Raw genomic sequence first — 23211 nt, 5'->3', positions numbered from 1 at the left:
ACAATTTGAGGGATATGGAGTCTGTCATATTGATTTCCTTTTAAACCATGCATGTTGCTTGGCTGTTCTGCTAATCCTTTAGCCACAGACCCTGAACAAGCATGCAGATCAGAAGTTTCACTGCATGCTTGTTTCAAGTGTGTGATTCAGACACTACTGATGTATGAAAAATCAGCATGATGCCAGGTAACTGGTATTCTTGGAAAGGAAATAAATATGGCAGCCTCCATTTTCCTTTCAGGTCAGTTGTCCATTCAGTCTTTTTTTCCTGTTAGCAGAGCTGAGGTCCTACAATCGCTTATCTCCTAATTCTTACAAACTGCAAAGTCTCACCAGTTAATCTAGACAAATGGGGGGTAGGTCCACACTGGTCCGCTTTCAAATCGGATCCGTTTCAAATGGGGAGTGGGGGGGGGGGGGGGTGTCAAAGGGGGGTTGAGTCCAAAGCTGCCTGAGTAGAGGGGGATCCGTTTTACTATTCATTTTCACTACCCCTCCGTGTATCCAAGGTCTGTGAAAAGGACCTTGGAGCTCAGGTTTCCCCTGAACGCAGGCGGATCCATTTTTAATTTGAGTGAAGAGGGCTGCTATTTTTAACCTTGGTATCCGTGGCTCCATTTTTGATCAGGGCCAAAAAACGTGTTAACCTTAATCACTAAACTGCAATAAGCAGTATAACGTGTAAAGTCTTATCTCATTATAAGTAAAGCATAACACATTACATGTAATGTATTGCGTTACACTCTACCTATTGTTTGCCAAGACTGAATATACCCCATGGATTCTGCTGGAATACAGGGAAATGTAGTCTGGGGTCTTTTATTCTTCCTACATCATATCATGTGGTCAACTGATTGACAAGATTAGCAGTTCAATCTAGAGAAGACAGGAATCTTACTACACTTCAGTTTTAAGTATATTTAATGCATGAAACCTCTATTCTGTCTTTTCGGTTTTTTAGTGGGCTTTAAAGCATAAAAATGTGGTAATTGTAGTGCTGGAGATTGATCCTAATATGCATTTGTTTGTTTTTCAGCTTCTGTCAGTGGACAGTACTGTACTAAGAGAATCTCTCATTCACAAAAAGATCATAGCTAAAGGAGAAGAGGTAACTGTTGTTAATATGTACTTTTCTGGAGGACATTAACCTCTAATTTAAGAGACCAGGGTTTGAAAAAAAATTCTCTTAAACAATCCGATCAAATTATTGCAATCTATCCAATTTTCGGATAGATCTCTTCCATCTGATCAAATTGGTTAGGAGATTTTTGTCGGTTAGTGGTCCATAATTGTATAAATGATAGGAAACAAACAAATTTTATTGTAAAGGTTAATGAATGGAACCATAAAGTTGAACAATGCATCCAAAATCAGAACTCTATATAACGATATAACGTAATAGTCAGCCAACTTTACTCTGTCGTTAAGCTGCCTTGCAAATGTATGCCATTAATAGATAGATAGATAGATATAGATATATATATATATATATATATATATATATATATATATATATATATATATATATATATATATATCTATCTATCTGTCTATCTGTCTATCTATATCTATCTAAAAAAAAAATTTATTATACATAACATTATACATAAGTGTAGACATGGGCCCTCGAGATATGAGAAAGAAAGCAACCAAACCAGTTGTCCAGGAAGGCAAATAACTCCCAAACTCTTCTGGTTCAACTATCAAGATTACACTTGATGGAATGACTTTAGTGTTTAATGTGACATCACGGAGGCCACCTGCTCCTCGATTCTCATTATCTTGCTTATTATCTGGCCTCAAGGTGAAATCCCGGGTCTGTGAATGTGAGTGCTAAAGTATCGTCACCACTGTTGTGCAAAGATACTGTCTTATGCTGGGAATACACGGTTCATTTCTGCCGCAGATAGATGGCTCGATAGATAATTTCCGACATGTCTGATCTCCCGTTCGATTGTTTCGCCGCTTTTCTGCTAGAAGTGAATAGAAAAAGATAAGAAAAACATGCGGAAGATAAGAGAATCGACTCCAGAATCAAGCGGAGAATCGAGCGGCAGACACAAACTGTGTATTCCCAGCATTGCAAGATCTGTTTTCACCTCAGATATGGGAAAATGGATCATAAAGATGAGTGTCTTCTGAAGGTCTGTAATATTCATTCTGTCATGCACAGTAAAAAGGGTCATCCAAAAGGAGTGTAATTGTGAACTGCCCCATCAGTTATTATTATTTAGTATTTATATAGTGCAGACCTCTTCCACAGTGCTGTACATAGTTTGTAGTCTTGTTACAAACTGTCCCTCACAGGGGCTCACAATCTTATCCTTACCATAGTCATATGTTCATCATAGTCTAGGGCCAGTTTTTAGGAGGAAACCAATTGACTTATCTGGATGTTTCTGGGATGTGGGAAGACACTGGAGTGCCGGAGGAAACCCATGCGGACATGAGGAGAAATATAATAACTTCTTGCAAGCATTCAAACTGGGGACCCAGCGCTGCAAGGCGAGAGTGCTGGCCACTGCGCCACAGTGATTGTGGAGTTATGACCTATTCCTTGCTGTGTTGCAAAGTGCATAGGAATATTTTCTTCAGGTTTTCTGAGCACTTAAACTATCTCCAAAGAATCTTGTCGTTTTTGTGTGTGTGTTTTTTATTATTATTTTAGAAGGGGCAAGAAAAGGGAAAAGTATGGTCTGTATGTGATAAAACAAAGGTCTTTCACAACACCTTATGGGAGGTGAGGTGGAGAGATGGAAGCTTCATTCACACTATGTGTATACATCCAGGTTTTCCACCACTTTTGCACCAATGTGTGTCCATGGCCGCATGAAACACATGAGATAGAAAACGAAAACAAAAACTCATTAAATACGAAATATGCATTGAATTATGTGGATTGTCATATCGACCGTGTTTATTGCAGTGTGTTAAACGAATTCAGACAGACCTGGTCATTTTAATGAATGGAATAATAAATGGCATTAGTAACTCTCAGGAGTTTTATTTTAATGCCGTTGGTCTGTTTTTTATTTTGTTTTTTAATTCCTTTAGCTTAACAGTCCACTGAACCTGGAGCAAGCTGCTTACGCTCGCGATGCTTTGGCAAAAGCAATCTATGGCCGCACCTTCTCCTGGCTTGTCAGCAAGATCAACAAGTCCCTCACATATAAGGTTAGAAAAGTCTGTTAATGACTGAGCGCTCCTCTTTATTTGGATTTACGTTATTTAAACTATGTACAGTATAATCTCATTATAGTAAACATTCGGGTATAGTAAACTAAATGTCCAGGTCCCGGCCAAGCACCATTATAAGTATATGGGAGAAACCTTGTATAGTAAACCCTGATATTATAGAACTTCTGTTCTGTACTATAAAGGGATTCACCTGTACACAATTATGACAATTGTACCTGCTGAGGTAACTGTTTTTTTTCTTTTAATCGTCAGTTATAAGGCCTTGCTAATTCAGGGTTTATACATGTAAAAACAAAAAGTAAAAGCAGAGCGATCAACAGATATCAAGGACTACAGCACTACTGCCTAATGTTCAAATGTCCTTTTGAGACCAGCCTAATGCTGTCCCAAAAAAGTCCATCCACATTTCATATGTGTATTTTCTTCAAAATGAAACCACTTCCAGATGAGTTTTCCAAATCCCTTCACAGTGAGATCACTATACGCTCACCAGATCAGTCGGCCAATCTTTTCAGATCAGCAATCAGCGCTTTTGGCCTTGCCAGCAGGATTCCTCCGATCACTCCACCAGCCTCTCCAAGCATGCAGCCATATGTTCAGAGTAAAACAAGGAAAATGCAATAGTGTAATACAGTTTAGATAAACTCAGTCACCAGTGCACCCCTTTAGTTAACAGTGCCACCCAACGTGCCTCCACCTACATAGATACACAGGGCGCTCACCAGATGCACTGGCCGACCCGCAACAGACCAGCAATGTAGCGTGTTAATGTTGCTTTAACTCCAATGCTTAAAGAGACTCCGTAACAAATATTACATCCTGTTTTTTATCATCCTACAAGTTCCAAAAGCTATTCTAATGTGTTCTGGCTTACTGCAGCACTTTATACTATCACTGTCTCTGTAATAAATCAACTTATCTCTCTCTTGTTAGACTTGCCAGCCTGTGTCTGGAAGGCTGCCAAGTTCTTCAGTGTTGTGGTTCTGCTATGAACTCCCCCTTCCAGCCCCCTCTATGCACACTGCCTGTGTGTTATTTAGATTAGAGCAGCTTCTCTCTTCTCTCTTATCTTTTACAAGCTGGATAAATCGTCCTCTGAGCTGGCTGGGCTTTCACATAGTGAGGAATTACAGACAAGGGCAAAGCTGTTTGCAGGAAGAAAAGAGCAGCCTGAAACTTCAGTGCATGAGAGATGCAGGGGGAAAGAAACACACAAATGATCTCTTTAGATTCAAAAGGAAGGCTGGATACAGCCTGCTTGTGTATGGATGTATTTTCTATGTGTGGACATACTGTACATCAACCTACTTCCTGTTTTGGTGGCCATTTTGTTTGTTTATAAACAAACTTTTTAAAACTGTTTTTAACCACTTTTAATGCGGCGGGAAGCGGTGAAATTGTGACAGAGGGTAATAGGAGATGTCCCCTAACGCACTGGTATGTTTACTTTTGTGTGATTTTAACAATACAGATTCTCTTTGAGGTTGAAAGCATCCTAGGACTCAAACAAAAGTGGTCAATTGAAAATGAACCAAACAAATGCTGCCGCATTTGGTGGAGGCACGTTGGGTGGCACTGTTTTAACTAAAGGGGTGCACTGGTGACAATACTGAGTTTATCTAAACTGTATCACACTATTGCATTTTCCTTGTTTTACTCTGAACATATGGCTGGATGCTTGGTGAGGCTGGTGGAGTGATCGGAGGAATCTGAATCTGATCTGAAAAGATTGGCCGACTGATCTGGTGAGCGTATAGTGATATCACTGTGAAGGGATTTGGAAAACTCTTCTGGAAGTGGTTTCATTTTGAAGAAAATACACATATGAAATGTGGATGGACTTTTTTGGGACATCATTAGGCTGGTCTCAAAAGGACATTTGAACATTAGGCAGTAGTGCTGTAGTCCTTGATATCTGTTGATCGCTCTGCTTTTACTTTTTGTTTTTATATTTTGTGAGTGTTACACACACTTTTTATGCAGTAGCGAACCAGACTGTGACGAGAGAGAGTACAATAGGGAGCGCAGTGAGGAGCGCCAGGTTTTTAATTTTAAATTTTAAGGGTTTATACATGATTTGTATACTTACCCGGGGATTCCTCCAACCCCTTGCAGCCATGTCCTTTGCAGCATCTCCACTCACAGAGGCCGACCGCCACTGTCGATCAAGTCCACGTTGTTTATAGTGTACTGTGAAGTCCACTGCGGATAACGTTGACTTCATTGACAGCGGCGCAGGCGCAGTAGGGACGACCACGAGGTCGTCCTCTGCGCCGACGGGGACCCTGGGCTGGCGGCAGAGATGCTTTGAGGGACATGTCAGCTGCTATGGGCTGGAGGAAGCCCCGGGTAAGTATATCAAGGGTCAGCATATTTTGGCTGACAATTCCTTTAAGCGCAAGTCTTAAGAGACCAACCAAAAACCTTAAAATTTAAGACATGTATGAATGCATACATTTATTCCAATGTAGAATAGAATATACTATAAATATTTTTTTTCCCTATGAAGCTTGTCTCTAGATAGTATTGATTTCACAGCTCTTAATCTCTGACCAACAAATGTTGGACTACTTCATCTTATGGAAGTTTGTCAAGGTTTCCTTTATTTTCAAAAGCACTCCCTAGACAGCAGTGGCACAGTCCAGCCACAAGAATAGCATGCATGCGAACAGGCAGACAGTAGGATCTTTGTGTAGGTCCTTGCAGGGAGTGGAAACGAATGCCAACTGAAGGAGGTGGACTCGTCCAAAACCAGTCCATAAGAGTTCCAAAGCTATTGGGTTAATAATTTCTATTGCGACAGTTAAATGGGAAAACCGTCATGAGTGCATTTCAGCCTGGGATAAAAGCACATTTGATATGTACATTTCAATATTTGAGATTTTTACTATTTTATTATTACTATGATTATAGACTTTTATAGGGTAATTGTACTTTTGCTGAGAAATAGTCAGTATTTTCAGTTCCATATATTGAAAGGATGAATTACACATTTCAGAATGTTAGTTTTTTGTTTTTCTGTGCATATATAAAAGTTATTTCAAACTGAGAGAGAGCAGTATCAGTTTGGTGCCAGTCAATGGATTAGTGCAGGTGTAGAAAATGAGAAAGGATAGTTTCTGCATTGTGCGGCTAATGTAGCAATGTGGGTGTGTCTGGACGGTCTCTTGTCAACAGTACTTCAGAGTTCTGTTGCTAAGGTTGGAGAGAAGATACATTGAGTTCTGGATATGTGTAGCTAGTTGAGGTTTGCTACGGTGCCTGCGCATCACACGGCTCTATTTTAAGGTTGACTGTTCTCTAATTGACTTGAGGAAGCGGGCCTGGTCCCGTGAGGCGCGTTGTCAACAGTATAACCGTTCTTTTAATAAAAGCTCCTTGATAATTCTTACTTGTGAGCCTTCTATAGAGGTAGGAAACCTCTTTTTTTATTTTTGTACATAAAATTAATTAGTCAGAAGACCTCATACAGATTGGGTGCCTCCTAACAACCCTGTTCTAGTAATCCTACACCTTTAGAGGTGACAACCTCCACCACGGTGGACCAGTTCCATCAGTAAAGAGGATCAAAGGAGGGGAGCAACCACCCGGTTCCAGAATAGTTTGCAGCCCATGTTTGAGTATCCCTTTGAATTTTGAGCTATCAGTTGGCACGAACGATACTGCACTATCGGGCTCCCGGTCTTCCCTTTCTCAAGAGAAACAAAGGGTTCCCACCCCCCAAGCGGAAGAAGGACCTTATATTTGTTACACCATGTGTTTTTCAGGTTTGCATGCAGCTTATAGATGAGCAATAGAAATGCAGCAGCTGTTCCCGAATTACAAACTGCATGTACACTAAAAACCTTTGAATAGGGGAATATGTTTATGTCCAGGGATTTTGGGCAGCGCTCTTTGATATTATCTCAATGGTTTTGGACAGGGTGATAACTCAGAAAGCTTGGGTTGCCCTCTTTCATCAAAGGGTGGAGAATGTCTAAAGGTCTGTACACACGCCGGACTGGAGGCAACGACGGGTCCGTCGTCACCTCCCGCTGGGTGGGCGTTCCAGCGACAGTCCGGCGTGTGTACAGTCTGTCTGCAGACTGATACGGCTGTTTCTGAGCGATCCGCCCGACGGATCGCTCAGAAACAGCCGTATCAGTCCGCCGACAGACTGTACACACGCCGGACTGTCGCTGGAACGCCCACCCAGCGGGAGGTGACGACGGACCCGTTGTTGCCTCCAGTCCGGCGTGTGTACGGACCTTAAAGAAAACCTGAACTGAAAATTAAAAGACAAAATAAACATACACAAGTCATACTTGCCTCCCGTGTAGTCTACTCCTCAATCTATTTCTCCTCTCCTGTGTCCTGTTTGTCCACTGTGATCAATGGAATTCTCCGTCCTCCATTTTGAAAATAGCCATTACCCCATAACAGCTTTCTGGTCAGCACACAGTTAAACTGTAACATCGCCCACTTGAGCCATAGGGAAACATGGACACATCAGTTCTCCTCTCAGCTGTAACTGACAGCAACTGATATATAACTGACAACAACTGATATATTTCAGTTCTGACAAAATGTTGTCAGAACTGGAAGGGATCATTGTCAGAAGAAAATGGTGAGCTTCTGAGAGGAACTGATGGCAAGGTAACTATGTAATGTTCATTTGAAGTTACCTCATGTGTTTATTTTAAATAATTTTACTCAGTACAGGTTCTCTTTAAGACTGACAATGCTTTTATAGCACATGTACGTAATGCCTCTACTGCTCTTCTCGCCAAATCCTGGAGATCATTGCCCCCATCCTGTACAGAGCTGGTCCAGAAAATTCATCATACTTTTGTTATGGAAAAAATCACTTCAGAAATTGAATGATCCCAGCAGATACTTGAAGGTCTAGGATAGTTGGTCCTCTTGATATGCCAACAACCCCGTCAGGTAGACCCTCTCCTCATTTTTTGGGTCCTATCTTCCGTTCTTGGTGAGAGGGCACTAAATCTTTGATACACAACAAGTGGATACATTTTGTTTATTTGTTTTTATAATTAGTTGCAGTGCGTTATTGATATAATTTGTATGTTAACTGACTCTTCTTCTCAATGTTATTTCTCACTGTGCAATGTGAAACATTTTATAAAAATTCAAATGTGGTTGATAATGTTATCCGATTATCTGATCGTCGACTGACTGCAGATTGAAATGGAAAAATAATGTAATAATATCCTACCTAATAAAACCCCTGTGTCTGCGTCCCATGTCGGTGTGTGTGTGTGTCCCTGCGTCTGCTCTACTGCGCATGTGCGCAGGGACAAAAATTGTTGGGACGGGAGCAGGACAGCCGTGTGTGTGTGTGTGTGTGTGTGTGTGTGTCAGACCGACCTAGAGCCCATTATTAAATGGGCTAAGGTCCCTAGTTTATTTATAAAAAGACTTTTTTATAATAGACACATTTTTCTTTAGTAGATGACTTGTAGAGAACAGAGTTCACTAGTGAAGTATATAATCAGAATGAGGACTGCTCCGGTAATGTTATGTCACTGGGCTCTTGCAGGGGACAGACAAGCTGGGGAGCGCCTCTCTCATCGGACTTCTGGATATATACGGATTTGAAGTTTTCCAGCATAACAGGTGATTTTCTAGCTTATTTTTTTCCAATATTTAATTTTTTAGTGAAACTAGCTTAGATTGAAGAAACGCAGATCTGCATCTAGAATAAGGATTTTTAGAAAACTTTTTTGATTTTTAATTTCCTTTTAGGGGATGGTCGATACAAGTTTGTGCAGGATTATGCAAATTTTGTAAATGGTCCAGTTGGATTCTGCCAAGGTAGATTTTGATTGGTCACTGTTCAAGTTGCATAAATTTGTAAATTAATCATACATCTCATTGACCATCTCCAACACCTGCATTATGGAGCCTTCTTCATGGAGCACGAAGATATCAGTGAAGTAGATCTGTATTTAAAGGACAACTGAAGTGAGAGGTACCGTATATGGAGGCTGCCATATTTATTTCCTTTTAAACAACACCAGTTGCCTGGCTGTCCTGCTGATCCTCTGCCTCTAATAGTTTTTAGCCATAGACCCTGAACAAGCATGCAGAAGTTCAGGTGTTTCTGACATTGTCAGATCTGACAAGATTAGCTGCATGCTTGTTTCTGGTGTTTTTCAGACACTACTGCAGCAAAAAAAGATCGGCAGGGCTGCCAGGCAACTGGTATTGTTAAAAAGGAAACAAATATGGCAGCCTCCATACGCTTCTCACTACAGTTGTCCTTTAAAAAAAGAATAAGGCCTTGTTCACATTGGCATTAAAATACAGTAGGTCAGTTTAGCGGACCTTACTGCAACGGATCCTAACAGATGGGTAACACTATGGCAGCCTCCATAGCCCTCTCACTTCAGGTGTTCTTTAAACCAAACATGACATAAATGTAGGAAACTGCAACTGAGTTGTAACATCAAAATTCATTATTGGAATTTTATCTCCAGTGAAAATTGGGTGGTTGTTTCCATGGCTGTGAAGGGTCCTGATTCAGTTAACTTTCCTCCTAGGTTCTCTCATAGCCGGTATTTTTGTATGTTGTCAATATAATGGCTTGTTCAACCTCCAGCAGGAACGAAGTACTTGAAATAGGTTATCCCAAATTTATTTAATTACTTTTCTTACCTAGTTTTTTTTTTTATTTATTTCTTTGATAGTTAGTAAAAACTATTTTATAGATGAGAAAAAAAAATCTCCAGAGAAAGTTTTTGGAATTGGGTCCATAAAAAAATAAATAAATTAAACTGTTAACTTCCTGTTAGGTAGTGTTGGTTGTTTGTGGTGCCGTAGACCTCAATGAGAAACGTGATCAGGCAGCCTGGAGCGGAGGAGACCTGTCTCCTCATTTGCTCCTCTCTTCTTCAGCCGCGCCTCCCCTTTAGCCGCGCCTCTCCTTTCTTCTCACTGATGATGCTAAGGCAGCAAAATCTGACAGGCGCGGCTTCAGATTATGACAGGACGCGGCCGCCTACTCAGCAGGCGGTCGCAATCTACCAGTAGATTGCGATCGATCTATTGGGAACCTAGGCTCTACTGTAACCCCTCCAGCTTGTCGCATAAGTGATGATTAGACGTTGTCCGAAGTCCTTGTGTTTTAAAAGAAACCGCATTGGTCATTTTCTTCTTGTCCCAAGATATACTGCCGGTCAGCCCGTCCTGGGCATCCAAAATTTCGCTTCAGTTTCTGTGTCAGCTTCTTCCATAGACTCCTACAGTGGTGACCACACCCCTTTCCTGCATCCTGATTGGGTGATCAGCAGTGTGGTTTTGCTACTGTTGATAATAAAGATGACCTCGTAGAAGGTGGTGCTAGTGTGATATAACATGAAGCTGGGCAGGGGTTTAAAAGATCAACATAAAAGTAGAATGGATTCAAGCTAGGTATGATGCAGCTTGAAAATGGGCCTTTCAATTTAAACCTAGGTTTATGTTGATTGGTCCATTTTTTAACTGCATACATTTGCATAAAAATTTGCATAATTTCAGAAGAATTTGCATCTCATCGATCATCACTAATCAGAGCCTGACCTTTATGATGTTATATTTTGTCTAATTTATATTTTCTCTAATAGGTGCACCCAGTGCAATGAGAGGGGCACTTCCCAGGCAACCAGCTGCAAGGGCTGACTTTGTTGTGTCCTTTCATTTAGAATTCCATAACAATAGTTTTTAAAACTAATTGATTTAGTAAATTATTTTGCTTTGGCATCCTGTCAGTTACCACTTATATATATTTTGCATCTTTTTCATGTACAGCTTTGAACAGTTTTGCATCAATTATTGCAATGAGAAACTGCAACAGCTTTTCATAGAACTTACTCTGAAGTCTGAACAAGATGAGTATGAATCTGAAGGGATTGCGGTAAGCATGAAGTGTCAACAAGTAGTAAACCTTTTTCCTAAAAATATTTTGTCATGAGAAATGTTGAAGAGTTTATATGAAAGTATAGTTACAGTTTGTGCAGAAATATTGCATCTCCTGCTTTCTCGCGTCACTTTTCTTTAGCCATGTACACCAGCTGGATGGTTCTCAGGCCAAGACATCTAGTCAAGGCCGCCTCTGCTGAGAATCTACTGTGCAAGTGTGGCAGCCACTCGATTTGTTAGTGAGAAATCTGGACTACCAGATCATCTGGTACAAGCAGCGGCCAAGTCCATTGTTCTCTTCCTTACACCTCCCACTCCATGCCGCACCATCGTCCCTTCTACCCTATCCATAGCAACAGAACTATTTCCTCTGCCTGCAGGCTCGTGACATGTTTGTACAGAAATCTGCTCCAATTTGAGTCCTGACGCCTGCGGGCGACAGTAATTTTGCGTGTGTACGCACCTTGCCCCATCTTATCTTACTATGTCCCTCCTAAGTAATCCTTATGCCTTTTAACCCAGACTCCCTTTTGCTTGAGGCAAGACCAATGTAATTCCATGGTCTCCAGGTTTTTAAAGCAAACCTTAACTCTTGCACAGCGCACAATGAAAAGTCTTTTTCACATATAGTTGCTGAAGAATTCACTTATCTGTGTTCTGTGTGTCAAACATTAGATCAAAGTGTCTAATTGGCTCTTATCAGCAACAGTGAATAGATTGCAGAAAGGCTCTGCCTGGGCCACACTCCATACAGTAACCACTGAAGCTTAACTCTTTCAGCGCTCCCTGCTAAAATAAAACCTAGTAACATTTCAGGGTTTTTTAGACTTTCTATAAATTGTAATGAATACATTTTTCCTTTAAAGTTATCATAATGTGGCCAATGTTTTTAGAGCAGAGGCAACATTGCTGGGATGAGGCTGTACAAATGTGTAGCAGGCTAACAAAGCAATCTGTTGCAATGGAAAGCAAGGGAGGGAGGGACAGTGGAGCTGTGCAGATGTGATGTCATGCAGCGGACAGGGCGAGCAGCGAGAACAAAAGCTATCGGCCATCACTCAGTCGAGTTGTTTTGCTTAGCAGGCTGCTGTACAGATGCTGAAATATCGCAATAGGTGGTCGTTATAGTCTGCCTCAGTTGACTTTAATCTAGCTTGTGTATGGGTCTCAACAGAGGGATTAAAGACCATAGATCTCATACAAGTACCAGTACTTCCCCTGGCCCTCATAAGTCGTAATGGCCACTGCTGTGTCCCCGCTTCTAGCGGTTTACATAATAGTTATCATAACTTTGAAAAGTTTCTGTCTTTTGCTTATTCTTTCGCAATTAGTATTTACATCTTGATTTCTGATCTTATGTTACAGTGGGAGCCAGTCCAGTATTTTAACAACAAAATAATCTGCGATCTGGTGGAAGAGAAGTTCAAAGGCATCATTTCAATTCTTGTAAGTGCAAGTTCTTCCATGCTCTTTTACATAGCAAACAGGATGCCCTTGCAACGGATGTAGATTTTGTCATGTTATGGGGCATCGGTGATGCCCTTGATAAACTTTGTTTTCCTCTCTGTAGGATGAAGAATGTTTACGTCCCGGAGAAGCCACAGATACCACATTCCTGGAGAAGTTGGAGAACACTGTGAAAAACCACCCACACTTTGTGACGTGAGTAATTAAAGTGCTATTTTCATGAATATGTTTGCCTGTTTTATTTTATAAGTAGGGGAGGCGTCCTTTTAGTGTAAACTTGTCATGTGTGTAGGATGTGAATTGAGGGTATATATAGACTGCATTATACAAACGTTTATCTTAATGTGTGTTTTTAGAACAGGAAGTGATTACTGAGAAGAGTGTGCACAATTGGCTGTGAAAGAAGTGAAGCTATAAATAAAGGTGTCATGACTAAATACCAGAGATTCCAGGGAACAAACACAGATTTTCAACCACTGCTCCTTCTAGCCCAGCGATCTGCAAACTTGGCTCTTCAGCTGTTAAGGAACTACAAGTCCCATAATGCATCGCGGGAGTCTGACTGCCACAGTCATGATTCATAAAGGCAAATGCATTGTGGGACTTGTAGTTCCTTAACAGCTGGAGAGCCAAGTTTGCAGATCACTGTTCTAGCCCAGCATTAATTGATGTGTTTTCCAAAAGTACAGTATTTGTTGACTTAGGTCTCTTCCACACTGAAAATTGCAATCACATTGTTACGATTGTGATTTTTGCATGCTTTTTGAGTGCACGTTTTCATCGGGTGCAATCAGCGGGTGAATTGCAATTCCCAACATGGGAGAAAATAATCCTGGAAGTTTTTTTTGTCTTTTTTCAAATGTGAGATCGCGTAGCACAGTGTTGCCATGTGATTTGCATGCGTTCCCATTTAACCTAAAGTTCAGCATACACTAGGTCTGCGTTTCGGTTAAAACCGGATCGCACCATTCTGTACAGGGTACCACAATTAATATTAAGGGTGTATTGAGGGTGTGTGTTGCCTCATATTCAGTCAGACTGTGAATAGGGTGAAAGCAGATACCCTTTAGAGGTCAGCACCACAGTATAATGGCAGCAGCTGTACACCACTCATGCAGGCACAGGCACATAGTGGTAGTCGACATCCATAGGAACAGATTACTTCAAATTCATGAGTTGCACAGCTTATACTGCTGATGTCACTGTGCTCGGAGACATTAAACAGTGTAATAACTTGTTGACAATCCCCAGTTAGGCACTGTTTGGTCTGAGCACTTCCTATGTCGCTTAGGCCTCTTTATGCACTCTGTTGCAGTGCAATTATTATACTTTGATCACAAAAGGTTGTACTGCACACTACCACAGCGCTGCGACCATACAGTGATACTCTTGTGTCATCCCGGCGGCACCCACCACACCGAACTCAATGTTCTAGCCCCAGAGGGCTATCTCTGTTTCTGCAAAGGGATGCTTTATTTGTTTGCGATGCAGCAGACCGCAGTAAATGTGAAAGGGGCCTGATAGTTCAACACATTTGTGTGCCTTCTCTTCTGTTGTGGGTGGTGCCTCTGAGTGACATTATGGTTTTGGAGGCCTGAGTGCCCTTCAGCTAACCCCAGATCACACTACAGACCTTTTTTATCTCTCCAGTGCAGAATAGAAAACCAGTAGAAATTCAATTAGTTGGCAAAGTCACAACCAGTTCACACTTCAGACGCACAGTTTATTAAGTTATGTATGCATGCATCTGTGTGGGCTATAGTGAACAGATAGATGTTTTAATTTATTTATTTTTGCATGGTTTCCCCTAGACATAAACTTGGAGACCAGAAAACCCGGAAGGTGCTTGGCAGGGATGAATTCCGCCTTCTGCATTATGCTGGAGAAGTGAACTACAGTGTAGTAGGTAAAGTCGAGCATTGCTAAATCCCGGAGTCTGGATTTCAGTGTTAGAATCCACCCATCCTGCCCTGCATAGTTTTGCTTATCTGTTTCCTGGCCCATTAGAACCTGACACCTGCACCATAATATCCATGTCACTGTGACATCTGCTCATTTTAAAAAGACTGCTAGCATTAATCTTATGTTTGGGACACACTATGAGATTTTCTGGCAGATTTGCTGTCAGATCGATCTATTTCTGATCGTTTTCCAAAAGGAGTGAACAGAACACAATCTGAAATTATAGGGAATCGATTGGAAATCAGATCGAACATGTTGGATATAATCGATCTGACAGCAAATCTGCCAGAAAATATCAGTGTGTACCTAGCATTATAGATTAAATAGAAACCTCTGAGCAGGGATCTGACTTAAAGTATCCTTAAAGAGACTAAGAGCTGAGTCTTCCTGCTGTTTTTTTACTTACCGGGGGCTTCCTCCAGCCTCACAAGCATGGCTGTGTCCCTCGCCGTCGTCCTACGATGTCCCGTTCAGCTGCGGTGACCCCCGGTAAGCGGCTCAGTGACTTCAGCGGCGGATCTTCTGTGCAATCGCAGAAGGCCCCAGGCTGACGTCACTCAGTCAGACTGAGTCTGAATGAGCCACTTCCCGGGAGTTGACTGTGGGAGAACGGCGGTGCTGAGAAGGATGGCAAGAGACACAGCCATGCTTATGGGGCTGGAGGAAGCCCCCGGTAAGTAAAACAAGTTGCAGTAAGACTTATCTGAGTCTCTTTAAGGCTTCTTTTACACCACACATGATTCCAATCTTGATGCATTTTCAAAAGGTCCTGCAAGTTGTGTGGGGGGAGGGGGGGGGGGTGTTTTTCTTGTGTTGCTAGCATCCGCTGGCAAACGCAAATCGGAATTGCAAATCGCGATGTAATGCAGTGCACAGGAATACTAGCAAGTTACTGTAATTTCAGAGATGAGTGATCAGTAGCCCATACTCCTCTCTCCTGTATTTGCACATGTTAGCATCTCTTCAACAGAAGGATGAAAAGTGTAATGCTAGGTACACACAATGCAAATTTCTGAAAGATTTACTGTCGCAATCAACTATTTCCAACATGTCCGATCGATTTTCCGTTAACTTCTATGGAAAGCCGGTCAGAAAATCGCTCCGAATTCAGATCAGACATGTTGGAAATAGTCGATCTGACAGTTAATCTGTCAGAAAATGACATTGTGTGTACCTAGCATAAGGAGTGAACTTACAACTTTAAAAACAATGGGAAGACTTTCAAAGAACGTTTTTAAACTGGGATCTATGTAGTCTTTAGATACAATGACAGTGTAACATTTTATCTTGTGTATACTGTGATTGACTTTTCAGTATCTTTAGAAAAAAAGGGGTAGAAATAAAAATGCAAGTATTTTGTGTTATAGATGGTCTAATTTTAAGACCTACTATTCTCATTTAAAGTAACACTGAAGCAAACTATAGGGGAAAAAAAAAGTCAGATACTATAGGCGATATAGAGCCTTCATGGTCCTCTCTGGGTGACCTCATTCCTGCACTGTTACCCTTGTTGCAGGTATTCGACCTATCGGTCAAGTACACCTTCAGGGATTTTCGGAAATCTTCAGAACCACTTGTGTCCCTAAGTGATTCAGTAGATGGGCGGCTCCGCACTGTGCATGTCTTTGCGAGCATTTGTGTTCGAGTTCTCCCAAATCCTTCTGAGGGTCCCAAAGGGCGTATTTGACCAGTTGGTCTAATACATGTAATGGGGGACAGCGCTGGAACGAGGTGACGTGAGTGGACAGGGAAGGCTCGATATGGTCAAGAGCTTTCAATCTCAATAGGTAAGTATTTGATTTTTCTTTTTCCACTTGCTTCAGTTTTACTTTGGGGAGGAGTGTTGATAGAAGGGCGGGATAAAAAAAATAGTAGTTAGGCTTTAGTACCTAAGCAAAATCTACAGAGGTCAATGCTTATACATTTCCCTGGTCTGCTGGTATTTATCCCTCAGCTCTTCACACATCCTCCGTACCACAACTAGATAATAAAGCTGCCACACGACATTACAATAGCAAAACTTAGCTAGCAAAAATTGCAAGGCTAAGAGTAGGTCCACACTTGTCCGTTCCAGATTGGAGCCGTTTCAAACAGATCTGTTTTTGTACAATTTTTTTCCTCCCAGTTTTCATTAAAAATACCTTTTTGCAGCCTACGTTTCCAGTCCATGGAAGGGTATCCCCAACCCTGGCCGTGGGGGGGGGAAGGGGGGCGCCATGCTGGAGGTGGTAGCAGCCAGGACTGCTCCCCCTCCAGCTAGTTTCTGCATAACATACTTTAAAAATCAATGTTATAAAGCCAGCGGCGAGTGGGGAACTAACTTCCTTGCGTTCCACCTCTTGCTGCGTCACTTCCTTTAATGCCGCCCTTTGTACTTCTTGGGGGGCATACCGGAAGTGACGCGGCGAGCAATGGCACACAAGTAAGTTCCCTGCTCGCCAATTGCTTTATAACATTGATTTTTTAAAGAATATTTAAGCAGAAATTAGCTGGGGTGGGGGGAGCTCCCCCTCCTCCCTGCTGTTTGCTGCAACCCCCTGTCCTGGCTGCTACCCCTTCCAGCATGGGGGCCCCCTCCCCACCCACAGGCAGGGCTGGGACACAGAAAATGGATCAGTTTCTGTGTCCAAAACAGCCTGTGTAGAGGGGGATCAGTTTTCCTATTACCCTTTACTACCCCTCTGCGTATCAGGATCCATATGCAGTCCGTGAAAATGCAGCAGATCCAGACCTTCCGTTTAGGTTTTGAAAACGGGTCCCTGCAAACAGACAGATCCGGTTTTTGTTTGGGCAAAGACTGCTATCTGTGGCTCCGGTTTTCATCAGGTTTGAAAAATGGAGCCACGGATACTTTCCTGGACCTAGTGTGAACCTACTCTAATGGCAACAAAGGGAGATGCTAATTGATATTTTCCTTTACAGTGCCTTGAAAGAGGACTTTTTCAGGTATATGAAGGTGCATACTAACTTACACTAATGGGTTAAACAGAATAAAGTGAGAACTGTCTATGTATAATGGGAATAACACTCTCCACATGGATGCAGCTGTAGGTGTGAACAAGCAGCACATGAGTTTCTCTCGCATTGCTTTCAGCGTCTCGGTGGTCATGTAGCATCTGCTTACATTAGCCTAGCACTTTATCTTGTCCTATGCATATTGCACCTGTAATCTGTGTATGAAAATCTAGTTCACTAAATATCGCTAAGAATCCTAATGTAATTTATTCTATCTTCCTTTTTTAGGGTTTCTTGATAAGAACAATGATCTGCTGTTCAGGAATCTGAAGGAGGTAAGTTCTAAGCCTCCCATTGAGTCCAAAGTTCATATATCAATTGGTTTGTCATTTAACTTCACTTAACCCTTTAGCAGCCACTTTAAAGGCTTGCAAGTGCTTCAGGCCAATTTATTTTAGCACATTTTTTTATTTGTTACATTTTCATTCTTCTAATTAGTACTGCTGTAATGTGTATGTATGGCCACTTGTCACTAGGGGGCATCGTGAGGCAATAACGGAGGACTTCTGCTTTCAGTTTCTATATTTTCTGCTAGTGCAGAGAGATCAAAGCATTCCAGGAATTTACAGCACAAGTAGTTCTGCTGACTGAGGTCAAAAGCAGTGCATTTATCTGAGTGATGACTCTATTAAAGCTGCTAATGGGTTAAATGTGTTGCATGTTATCATTTTTTTTTTGGTTTCTTGTGAACATTTTAGTAAATTGCGGTTTTCCTCCCAGGTTATGTGTGACTCTGGAAACCCAATAGTTCACCAATGCTTCGATAGGTCTGAACTGACCGACAAGAAAAGGCCAGAGACGGTATGTTTTGTTTGATAACTGGTAATCTTTAGCGCAGAGAAACCTTGTTTATTGAAAATATATTTAACCATCTGGCAGTGTCCATAAACATGCCAAGCACAGTAAATGGGTATAAATATGTATGCAAATGCACAAACACCTCTGTGAATAACTGCAGTCTGGTTAATGCTGTAAAGGCTATCATTTATCCAGATGGTAAATTCGGATAGAAAGGGTCACTGTAGCTGGATACATTTTTTTTTTTTTTTTTGTGTGTTGTAGACATGTCATCTGTTACAGATCCGCAGCTTCCGTTCTAATGAGTGAAAGTGATGTCTATTGTTACCATTGTTAATAAACGTTATTATCAAACTTTATTTATAAATTTACAAAAGAGAGGAAGACATTACAACGCTGAACAAAGTTACACAGGCACATTACAGAGTTAAACACTGTACTCAAAACAGTGATCCAGCAATAAACAATAGTGTGCAGATTGCAGGGTAGTGATAACTCTTAGAAGATGAGTCGCTGAGTCTATACGTAGGTGGAGAAGAGCCTGATGCTCGGAGGGAGTTCCATAGAACAGAGGCTTCTCTGGAGAAGTCCTGGAGCCTCATGAGTGAGCAGGTGATGCAACGGGTGGACATTCGTAGAGTCTTGGAGGAGCACAGAAAGTGTGTTGTGGGGTTATCTCTGTATGAGATCCGAGATGTATGAACGGGGAAGTATGGTGGATGGATTTGTAAGCCAGGCAGAACAGTTTAAATGTAATTCTGAGAAGGACAGGGAGCCAGTGAAGGGATGTATGACGTGTAACAACTAAATAGGAGTGACGGGAGAAGTGAATAAGCCTGGAACCTGCGTTCATAGTGGATTGCAAGGGTTGGAGTCTGGTCTGAGAAAGTCCTGAAAGGAGGGCGTCGCAGTAGTCCAGACAGGAGATAACCAGAGCATGGACCAGGAGTTTGATGATGCCTAGGTGCTTGTAATTACAGGCATCCCAGTTACTCCAGCTAACAGTCCAGCTAATGGACATTCATTATACAGGCTCAGTCCACACTACACTGCTCAGTGCCATGGATGGTGACACTGGACATTTCAAAATTTCATTGCTGTTATGACATCTCTGACATCTGTCTGGTGTCTGTAAAGATGCATGAAGTGAGTTTGCATTCCGTTACCAGGATGGACTAAACAGAAACCAGATGGGGGCGTGGCTATGCGCGGGACCTGAGCAGACGTAGGGAAGGAGAGCTCCGCATGCGGCTTCTATAATCCTATTTAATCCTACTGCTATTTCACTTCTTTTAACGCCGTTTTGCTCTACAAACTACATTATAGCACTCAGGGAACCTACCAATGACTGCAGTGAACAAACATTCGCGGAAACTCAGAAGCGCGAAGGGATCCTTAGCCTCAGCGGAAGTAGGCCCGACCGCCATCTTGCCTAAAAAGACGAAGGGCATACAGACCATGGAAGAGGATAGAGAGCAGCCAGACCTGGCGACTGTCCTCGCAGCAGTCACTGCGTGCAAAGATCTCATAGCGGAGACACGGGACTCGTTATCCCTTAAAATTGACCACGTCGAGACCCAGGTATCCACTCTCAGACAGGACGTCCGAAACATCCGTGATCGAGTGGGGGAAGTGGAGCGACGAGTTGGGAACTGCGAGGATGCTATCCCACCCATACGTAAATCCTCCGAAGAGGCCTTGACTCGGGTCCGCCAGCTTGAGGAAAAAATGGAGGACAGCGAGAACCGCAACCGGCGGAGCAACCTTCGCTTAATAGGCCTGCCGGAGGGAGCGGAGGGCAACGACCCGGTGGTGTTCATTACCAACCTACTGCGACAGCTCTTTCCAGAGGCGCCATTTTCCACATGCTTCATCGTCGAGCGCGCACACCGCATACCTGGACGCAGTAAGCCCCCGGGTTCCCCCCCAAGGCCTTTCATTTTCAAACTGCTTAATTACCGAGACCGTGATACTATCCTGAAGGAAGCAAGGAAACTTGAAGAAGTACGTTATGAAAACGCGGTTCTCATGTTCTTCCCTGACCTAGCCACTGAAACCCAACGCAAGAGGAAGCTATTCGACACGGTGAGGTCTCGCCTACGCCTTAAGGGTATCCAATACGCCATGCTCTTCCCAGCTAAGCTCCGTGCGACGCATCAGGAAAAGGCTCACTTCTTTACCACGGCATCTGAGGCCTCGGACTGGCTCGATAAGCTGCGTGAGTAACCGAAGAGCGGTAAGACCTGCCCTTTGCTTAAATTTTACTGTGTTCCTGAGTTAACCGTTAAAGTTCGATGTTTATCCGGAGAGATAACGCTTTCCTTAAGATGGCCACCTCGGATCTTATCCGGAAACCACTCGGCCTTATATCTCCGCCGTAGACCCTCTGACATTGAACTATGACAATATTACGGAGTCCGGGCATTATAATTGCCTGTTTGTTCGGGATGGCTGCCTCGGGACTATACTTTCTACATTTCCACGAAACTGGTGACTCTTGGCCTGTTGCTGCCTGTTTGGCGCTGATGCGGCGCCGGCCTCCCCCTGGTTGGGTGGGGGGGCCTCCGGCGCGTCTTTATGGTTGCGTGGAGGTCCCCGCGCTCTTCGTGGGGGGGGGGGGGGCGCCCTGATACCAACACTCTCAGGGCCACATGCGGCTATGGAGAGGGGGCACCCCCACTGGATTCATGTGTAAACCCCGGCATTTTTCTCTGTCTCTCCCCTGGATTGAGAACTGGTCACACCTAGTTGCCGAGTGGGCCCCCCTCTCTGTCCAAGTCTCCTGGCGTTTACTGAACACTTCCCCGGAAATGGAGTTTCTCTCCGTTGTTGCTCCCTGAGTGCCTACCACAGATGTTATAATTATGTTATGTTTAATGTTTAAAGAATTTCGCATGCGGAAGATACTACTGTTACTGGTAACCGCACAGTTCATGTTTCCTAACCGTGGGAGACAGGGTATAGGCATCTTCGATGTTGGGGTGAAGCTGCAGGGTGGGTTGGGGGGGGGGGGGGTTGGGGGGGGGTTTCGGGGAACGGGTTCCATATCCTTCTTCCTGCCCAAAATGGTCTGGTATCTGCCTTCTCTTTGCAGATCATATTCCTGTTTATATTATCCCTGCTATGTAGGTAGTCCTATCTATACTATGTATATGCCTAACCATGTCTAATAGAGCTTCACAGATAAACTGTATACTATGGAACACTAGGGGGCTCAACTCACCTATAAAGAGGTCCTTAGTGTTTAACTTTCTCAAAAAACAGACTCCCCACTTAGGGCCCTTTTCCACCAGCGCGTTTGCGCTGGCTGAATCGCAAAAACGCAAACCGCTAGCGATTTTACAATCGCTACGGTTTGCTTTTTAACATAGGAATCGCGGTAGGTCATTTCCACTACCGCGATTCGTTTTTTACTTGATCGCGATCGCGACGCGGAGCGACTTTTGCCGCGATTTTGCTATGCAGTGCATAGCATAGCAAAATCGCGGCCGCGAACGTCGGGGAATCGCCGCTAATTGCGATTCAGCAATCGCTAGCGTTCAGCGTGAACGCTAGCGATTGCTAGTGGAAAAGGGCCCTCAGTCATTCTTGTAGAGACCCACCTGACTGGCAGCAAATTAATGGCTCTTAAAAAGCCATGGATTAGCAATTGTTATAACTCCACCTACTCATCATATTCGAGAGGGGTCAGCATACTAGTTAGGAAGGGTCTTTCGTTTCAACTGCTAGATCTTGACTTGGATCCCTCTGGTCGGTATGTCTTAATGCATGCTAAGGTACACGAAACTACTCTAGTGCTAGTAGGACTTTACAACCCCCCCCCCTGGATCACCCGATCTTCTACATGAAATTATGCAAAAAACACTTGTCTTTTCCACCCCTTATGTTTTTCTACTCGGAGACTTTAATATGGTCCCATCCCCAACAACCGATAGGCTGACGCCAAGACCCTCGGAACCTACAACACTGCAGGATTGGTCTCAGGCGTACACCCTTTGTGATGTTTGGAGGTGGAAACACCCAGATAAACCAGGGTACACCTGCCACTCGGCATCACACAGGACTATGTCCCGTATTGACCTAATATACAGTTCCTCTTTAGGCTTAACTCTAATACACGATGTGACGATGCTGCCCAGGGGGATCTCAGATCACTGTCCATTAGCTTTACAACTGGACCTCGGTATTACTTGCTCAGACTCAGTGTGGAAACTTGCTCCACACTGGCTCGATGTACCCAGAGTTAAATACTACGTGATGGACTATATGAAAGAGTACTGGCGGCTCCCTCATGACCCTGTCCCAACACTAATTAAATGGGACGCTTATAAAGCCGTAACCAGGGGAGCGTATATGTCCGGAGTTGCCGAGGAAAAAAGACAATCCAACATCACTATGCAAAATCTAGAACAAAAAGCACAAGCAGCAGAGCAAACTTACATTAACACTAAAACCGATGAGGACTATGACTTGTGGCAGACCTCCTTGACCGCACTTTCCACTAAACAACTAGACTATACCAAACAGGGTATCCAAGTTAAAACAGTTAGGAGCTTTGAGCAGGGCGACAAGACAGGTAGGCTCCTGGCCCAACTAGTGAGACAGGATAAAAACATGGCCCACATTGCAAAAATCATAACTGCACACGGTAACGAATTAACGCACCCGGGGGATATCAATGCAGAATTTCAGAGCTTCTATACACGTTTGTACACTTCTGTAATTACAAAGACCCCCTCAGACATCCAAGACTACCTTTCACAGATCTCCCTCCCTAGACTTTCGGAGGAAGATAGGGACCTACTGGAGGCGGATATTACTCTCCAAGAGGTGTGTCAAGCAATATCTACTCTTAAACCAAAGAAAACCCCG

At 43.0% G+C, this 23211-nt stretch overlaps 1 protein-coding gene across 6 annotated transcripts in view; it reads left to right on the top strand.

The window, feature by feature from the left end:
* The window catches only part of MYO1C (myosin IC), a 236580-nt gene that overhangs the window by 156859 nt on the left and 56510 nt on the right, over positions 1 to 23211 (top strand). For all 6 annotated transcript variants that reach the window (XM_068270286.1, XM_068270282.1, XM_068270280.1 and 3 more), the window contains exons 9-17: positions 1037 to 1108; positions 3055 to 3174; positions 8738 to 8814; positions 10987 to 11092; positions 12463 to 12543; positions 12668 to 12759; positions 14376 to 14470; positions 17770 to 17816; positions 18262 to 18342. In XM_068270286.1, the coding sequence (XP_068126387.1) occupies positions 1037 to 1108; positions 3055 to 3174; positions 8738 to 8814; positions 10987 to 11092; positions 12463 to 12543; positions 12668 to 12759; positions 14376 to 14470; positions 17770 to 17816; positions 18262 to 18342 (771 nt within the window). The remainder of the gene's footprint in view (positions 1 to 1036; positions 1109 to 3054; positions 3175 to 8737; positions 8815 to 10986; positions 11093 to 12462; positions 12544 to 12667; positions 12760 to 14375; positions 14471 to 17769; positions 17817 to 18261; positions 18343 to 23211) is intronic.

This window comes from Hyperolius riggenbachi, chromosome 2, assembly GCF_040937935.1.
Source record: "Hyperolius riggenbachi isolate aHypRig1 chromosome 2, aHypRig1.pri, whole genome shotgun sequence".
NCBI classification, from domain to species: domain Eukaryota; kingdom Metazoa; phylum Chordata; class Amphibia; order Anura; family Hyperoliidae; genus Hyperolius; species Hyperolius riggenbachi.
Note: the sequence above shows the minus strand (reverse complement) of the source record. Positions and strands in the feature narration are given on the sequence as shown.